Below are 6597 nucleotides of genomic sequence, written 5' to 3' on the forward strand. Positions count from 1 at the left end.
AGCTGTTAAAATTAGTGATACTTCTTGTACCAATTGAAAGCTCTCTTTTCCCTTCTCTTTTTCAATTTTTTTTTTTTCATGAAACAACTTTAGACGTTACAAATTTGTAAATCAAAATTTAAATAACTTTTTTCTTTGATTTTTGACACTAAGTGTCAGGTCAACTTGGATCTAAAGTATATTCTTCTATTCGTCAATGAGTATCGATCTATCATACTAATCATTGAATTGTTGCTTGGAGCTCGCTGACAAAATTTAAAAAAAAAACTTAATAACTTATGGACTTAAATAAAATTTTTTTAATATTTCAACAATTTAAATTAAAATTTTAAATAATCAATTAATTAAATTATACAATTTTTTTATGAAGCCGTGAAAACAAAAACTTATAATTTAATCAGCAATTTAGCTAAAAATTATTATTAGAGAAAGCTAAGCGAATTGAATTGAAAGACCAAAATAACCCTCAGAAACTTTTATCCTCAAAAATCATACCGGTGGCAATGCTTTCATCACCAAACATAAAAAGAAAATGGTTACTCCCCATTATTTGTTGCTTCACAGCAAGCATCCATCACCATTTCCTCCGCTCACCCTTTCCAAAACGAAACGTTCCCTTATCTCTCAATTGACTGAACTTAAACATCAATATGGTGGGAATCTCAACATTAATTTTAATCCCAAGAAAAAAGTAAACTCACCATCGTCTGTTCATGCAGTGGAGAAAGATAGAGAGCGGTATGAAGTAGACCCAGAGAAGGCCAAAGAAGCCCTCCAAAAGCTTGACCAGCAGCTGCAAACTCTCTCTAATAAACCAGTAAGCACTCCTAAGATCAGAGGTAACTAATATTTCCCTCTCTTTTTATCTTTATAATCTTCAACACTCTGTTGTTCTATTGCTTCTATTTTGGCAACATTAAGGAGATTTCTGTTTTTTCCGCACTTAAATTTTTAATTAAAATCATGGATGCAGTTTGGGCTTTAGAGTAAATATTCTTTAACCAAATGTTTCTGTCCTGGAACAAGTCATTTCTCCCAAAGAAATCAAGAGAATAGTCTGATTAGTAGAGTTAAGCAGCAAATAAGTGGTGGCATCCACTTGGGTTTTGTTCAATTTATTCATTCAACCTCTTTTTAGCGATGATATAATAAGAAGGCATCTAGCTGCATCTGGTCTCTTCAGTTAAAAAGGCATCCACGTGGGTTTAGTCCAATTTGTTTGACTGAACAGTAGCTGTACTTATCTATCTGAGGCTGCCAAACCATATATACAAAGGCATTCCATGTAGCCCTCTATTCTTATTGCAAATGGCCAATTTAATTTCTTGAAACTGTCTTGATCCAACCCATATTCTAGTAGGATTTGTCAGCAAGAAAAATCTCATTTGAAATGATTGCACTATTAGGACATAAACCCGTTTCTGCTTGTTAAATAGCACACTTCGGGTGAGTGACACAGGTAGAATCAAGTTATTCTAAATTTAACATATACATGAAGGATCATACACTTGTACCCATGTTAGAATTTACTAGCTTGTTAACCAAGGCTGTTGAGGAAGTGTAGTGACATGTTTCCTTTTAACTGATTTGCAGCTTCAGATGTAAAGCTTACAAGGGACGAAATGGTAGAAGATAGCCCAGAAATTTCAGGATCTTTCCTAACATCTTTAACTACTGCTCTTCTTATTTTCACAATCTTCTACAATGTGTTGTTTTATTTTGTGATAAAGCCATCCATAGATGGACCAGACTCACCTCCTCCTCAACCTACCACCAGCTTCACTGAGCCAAGAGTTTTGGAGTAGTTTCTCCACTCCTTCCACCATTAACACCACCACTTCTGTATAAGTTAATGTTGGTTAGAGTATTAAGAGCAATTTTTCTTATACATGTAATTGGAACATGAAACATGTTTTAGCCCATATCTCTTGAAACACAAAAATGCAAAGCAAAAGAAATATGTAAAACTTTGAATCCTCCAAGTTTCCTTTATATTTCAAACGCACATCTTGAGATGCGTGAAAGGAAAACTAAAATGCCATTGTACGAACCTTTATTATTATTGTTTAAAAATTACAAGTGAACTGAAAATTACTCAATTGGTTATTATTAAATTCATCTCTACTTCATGTAGTGACAAATGATTTGAGATGCTTAATTCCTTGCTTCAAAGGATACTTCTTTTCATATCCTTAGATAAAAAATAAAATAAAAAACCATATTTTTCTTTAAATAAAGTACTGATTAACATAATCAATGTCATGTCATAAAAAATAATCAATATAAAAAGATAATCAGTTTTAGGAAATAAATCTTAAATAGTTACGATAGAGATTAGTCCTTTTCACTTTCCACTGTAACAACACGTGGTAATAATTTTTTTATTGATTGCATGAAGCTTATTATAAGAGAAACCATGAATGGTGTCGGCCTAGAACTAGAAGGTGAGGCCCATTGCAGTGGTAATGGCTACGAGGTTCCTTCCTTCCTTGTTAAATATAGCAAACGCAAAGACAGCAATTGAAAACGCAACTGTCAGTGACAAAGAAAGAATTAACGATCTGCAATTCCCACCCTCAAAACAGACAACAATTCCCCCTTCCCCAAAAATAAACAATAAAAATTATGAGCACTGGCGAAGGAAAAACCGTGTGCGTAACTGGAGCCTCAGGTTACATCGCTTCATGCCTTGTTAAGCACCTTCTCCTTCGTGGTTACACTGTCAAAGCCTCTGTTCGTGACCCAAGTCTGTTCTTTTTCTTTTCATGATCTCGCATCTTCATCCTTTGTTCATCTTCTTTCTCGGATTTCAATCGCTTTGTTTCATTTTATTTTGTTTTATTTCTGATTTTTTTTCATGTTAATTCTTGTATTCTTGTGATTTGCACTCGTGCATACAAAACAAGAAACTGCCATATATCTGACATTGTAACATTCTTATGTGCTCTGATTGAATATTTTAATGAGGATAAGATTTTTTTGTTATGTTAATTCTCTTTTTTTTTTTTGGCAACCCACCCTTTTCCAATATTCTCTCCTACCAACCATGCATAGTAAAAAAAAAATTATATACGAGCATCTGCTGTCTATAGGGACACAGCTTCTTGTTTCTAGCATATTGTATTGTTTGTTTAGATGCATAATTTTTTGCATTAACTCTTTTTTGTTCTTATAAGTGTTACCTAGACGTTTCCTAAATTATTTCAATCATAGTAATTAGTTATTATTCATGAATAGGTGATCCAAGAAAGACACAACACTTACTTGCACTTGAGGGTGCTGAGGAAAGGCTCAAGTTGTTTAAAGCAAACTTATTGGAAGAAGGTTCCTTTGATTCTGGTGTTGAAGGTTGTGATGGTGTTTTTCACACAGCATCTCCCTTTTATCATGATGTCACTGATCCACAGGTTGATGTTGAATTCTTTACCTATATGATCAACCCTTTAGTTTCCACTGTATGCAATATATTGTTTTCTAATACAACAGGATGAAAGTTGCCTATTTTGTCAAGCATTGTTTCATTAATAAAATCTAATTACTTTCTTGAGGCTCTCTATTTTTGGTAAATGAACTCCATTGTAGCAGTTGCCTTCTTTGTTTTTGAAAATTTCATTTCCTCCTTTCAAAAAAAAAAAAAAAAATCATTTCCTTTCTTTTTGGATCATTTAAAATGTTCTTGCATGGTTTTGATGATGACAAGTCATCAGTTTTGATCGCAGAGTCTATTATTGAAGAGGTTTTTGTAGGTTAAGTAGCAAAATAATTTCTCTTGGAAGAGCATTTCACAATTAAATTTCTTATAACATTATCCATTAGTGGCCAGGATCTTAATCATATGAAAACTAAGTGGTGCTTTGTTTTCAAAAATACTGGGAAAGAATTTGAACCATTTGGCTTTTGCATTACTTACAAGTAGAGAAGTAGGCTGATATTTACTCTGTGACTTGTAGTATGCTATTGGAGGGAAACATTCCCCATAATTTAAAGGTTTAAGAGGATTTGCTATAAGACTTATGACATACACACTAGATGATCATGGTGGTCAGTGATGAGTGGTGACCTCTTTCAAGTTTTTAAGTTTGTATATAGTATTTTAAGAGTATAGTAACTTATTTTTGAGAGCACTAGTCCACCCAACCTTTTTTTTTTCTTGGCTGTGTTATAACTTATCTCTCATTGGTTAGTAAATTTTTAGCTCTTCATTGCCCTTCTCAGGCAGAATTACTTGATCCTGCTGTGAAGGGAACACTGAATGTTCTGAACTCATGTGCTAATACACCATCTGTCAAACGAGTGGTCTTGACGTCTTCTATAGCTGCAGTCACATACAATGGGAAACCTCGAACTCCAGATGTTGTGGTTGATGAAAGTTGGTTTACCGATCCTGAGTACTGTAAGAATTTGAAGGTGAGTATATATACTATACATCTGTTAGTATATTGAGATTTGTGTTGTGTTTTATATGGAACTTCAACCTGTTACACTGAAATTACTAAGGAAAAATTAAAAATAAGAAGAAAAAAAAAAAGGATTTATATTGGAAACACATTGCAAGCTAAGTAATAGGCTACTTCTATCTTAGGATCTAAAAATTGACTTGTAGATTGGCTGAATAACCGGTTTAACTGTGAGTCTTTTTTACTTGTAACAAGCTAATCCATGACTATCTTGTCCTTTTAGTATGTTGGGGATACTGGTCACAGTTTTCAGAACAAATTCTGCATGGTTGCATGGACTGGCTAGTTGTTGGCTTGTTGCTGAAATCATTACTCTGCATTCAATTTCCTTGTTTGCACACTACACGATTTGTCATGCTACAACCTAATATTTTAATATATATCGCACAGGGTTTTTTCTTTTTCAATTTTATAAGAGGATATTATTGCTGAATGTCATCTTTTAAGTTAATCAATGTTTATCTCATATTTTTCCTTGTTCAGCTCTGGTATGTAGTCTCAAAAACCATTGCTGAAGATTCTGCCTGGAAATTTGCAAAAGAGAAGGGTCTTGACATGGTTGTCGTAAACCCAGCGATGGTGATCGGTCCTCTTTTGCAGCCAACACTTAACACAAGTGCTGCAGCAGTTTTAAGCTTAATTAAAGGTAATTTTTGCCACGCTACCATTTACCTTCACAGCTATTTGCATTACATTTAATTTGGTGATATATATTCTTAACTATGGTGGTTGAGAATTTTTTTTTTAAATACAATCATTCTTCAAGGGCCTTCTGAAAATACACTTACACTTAACCTTGTACGTCTCTTATAGGTATTAGTAATACCTTCCAATATATAAATGTCTATCGATTTAAAGGGAAGAACTGATATTATAAATCAAGATTTCTATTAAGTATCTGTTTTGTTCTTTCTATTGAAATACTCGATTAAAAGGCCTTGTAATCAATTCGTCAAGCGTACAATTTGTGTATAAGTACTGCTTAATAAAAAATGGCAAGATCTTACATCCCGTAAGTCCACCATGTTAGGTTGTCTTTAAGAAAATTGTAGCTTGTTGACATAACTGCGGCTTTTGCGTTGCATGCCTTCTAAGAAGAAAGTAGAAACAGATGGTGAGAAGAGGGGAAGTCCGTGGTTTGCAAAGTGGATAAGCAATGTAGTAGTTTTAGGAATTTCTTTCGTCAAACTTGGTTATTAATCTCATGTCGATCCTGTGTTGTTTGGGCAGGAGCACAAACATTTCCAAATGCAACATTTGGTTGGGTTAATGTAAAAGACGTTGCAAATGCACACATCCAGGCATTTGAGATTCCATCAGCTAGTGGAAGGTACTGTTTAGTCGAGAGGGTTGCACATTGCTCGGAAGTTGTGAAGATGTTAAGTGAGCTCTATCCTTCTTTCCAGCTTCCAGAAAAGTGAGTTCTTTGACTCACCACCATGTGCTTCTCTAGTCTATCTATATACAGCACTTCCCTTGGTTTTCAAGCCAAAAGTTTTTATTCTAAACTCTTTTTCCAGTAATTTAAATTATAATCAAATCTTCCACTCTATGAAGAATATATATTATAGGTTATCATTAAATTCTCAATGGATTGGGATTATATTATAATACTGAAGCAGAGTGCGGTTTTGATAAAATAATGGCAGATGTGCAGATGACAAGCCTTATGTGCCAACATATCAGGTGTCAAAGGAAAAAGCAAAAACATTGGGTATAGAGTTCACTCCTTTGGATGTGAGTCTCAAGGAAACAGTAGAAAGCTTGAAGGAAAAGGGATTTGTCAGTTTTGAGTCTTAGTCCTGCATCTCCTTCCTCCGTAACAAATAAATTGGTGAATAAATTTTCATTTTTTTATGATTTTTTCTCACTTTTCTTGAGAATGGGATATATATAATTTATTGGCCCTCTAGCAGTTGGCTTCTGGGTATAATTGTTTCAGACATTTGACTAGGAAAAACTGATGATGAATTTAATAGTGAAAACTGTGTTTGACTTAATTTCTAATTTTAATATCAGCTGCTGTAATTATTTTATGAAGTACTCACTCTCCAATGGCCTCTTTGTCCAATTGGCAAGCAGGTACCTTTCCAAAGGATAGTAAGGTTCATGATGATGAGAAAAACCTATTCATGTTCTA

The 6597-nt window shown here is 33.9% G+C and overlaps 2 protein-coding genes across 3 annotated transcripts; both read left to right on the forward strand.

Moving 5' to 3' along the window:
* The first annotated feature begins 479 nt into the window (after positions 1 to 479).
* LOC108472566 (uncharacterized) lies at positions 480 to 2114 on the forward strand. 2 transcript variants are annotated; one of them, XM_053028928.1, is made up of 3 exons: positions 480 to 653; positions 720 to 839; positions 1594 to 2114. In XM_053028928.1, the coding sequence occupies exons 1-3, from the start codon at positions 533 to 535 to the stop codon at positions 1803 to 1805; spliced, it is 453 nt and encodes a 150-aa protein (XP_052884888.1). In that variant the 5' UTR covers positions 480 to 532; the 3' UTR covers positions 1806 to 2114. The 2 variants fall into 2 exon arrangements, with proteins under 2 accessions (XP_052884888.1, XP_017629601.1); XM_017774112.2 differs by having other exon boundaries at positions 486 to 839.
* Positions 2115 to 2457: 343 nt separating this feature from the next.
* LOC108472637 (phenylacetaldehyde reductase-like) lies at positions 2458 to 6497 on the forward strand. Its single transcript, XM_017774187.2, has 6 exons — positions 2458 to 2746; positions 3238 to 3407; positions 4216 to 4407; positions 4941 to 5103; positions 5688 to 5874; positions 6107 to 6497. The coding sequence occupies exons 1-6, from the start codon at positions 2626 to 2628 to the stop codon at positions 6255 to 6257; spliced, it is 984 nt and encodes a 327-aa protein (XP_017629676.1). The 5' UTR covers positions 2458 to 2625; the 3' UTR covers positions 6258 to 6497.
* Positions 6498 to 6597: the final 100 nt, after the last annotated feature.

This window comes from Gossypium arboreum, chromosome 5 (assembly GCF_025698485.1).
Source record: "Gossypium arboreum isolate Shixiya-1 chromosome 5, ASM2569848v2, whole genome shotgun sequence".
NCBI classification, from domain to species: domain Eukaryota; kingdom Viridiplantae; phylum Streptophyta; class Magnoliopsida; order Malvales; family Malvaceae; genus Gossypium; species Gossypium arboreum.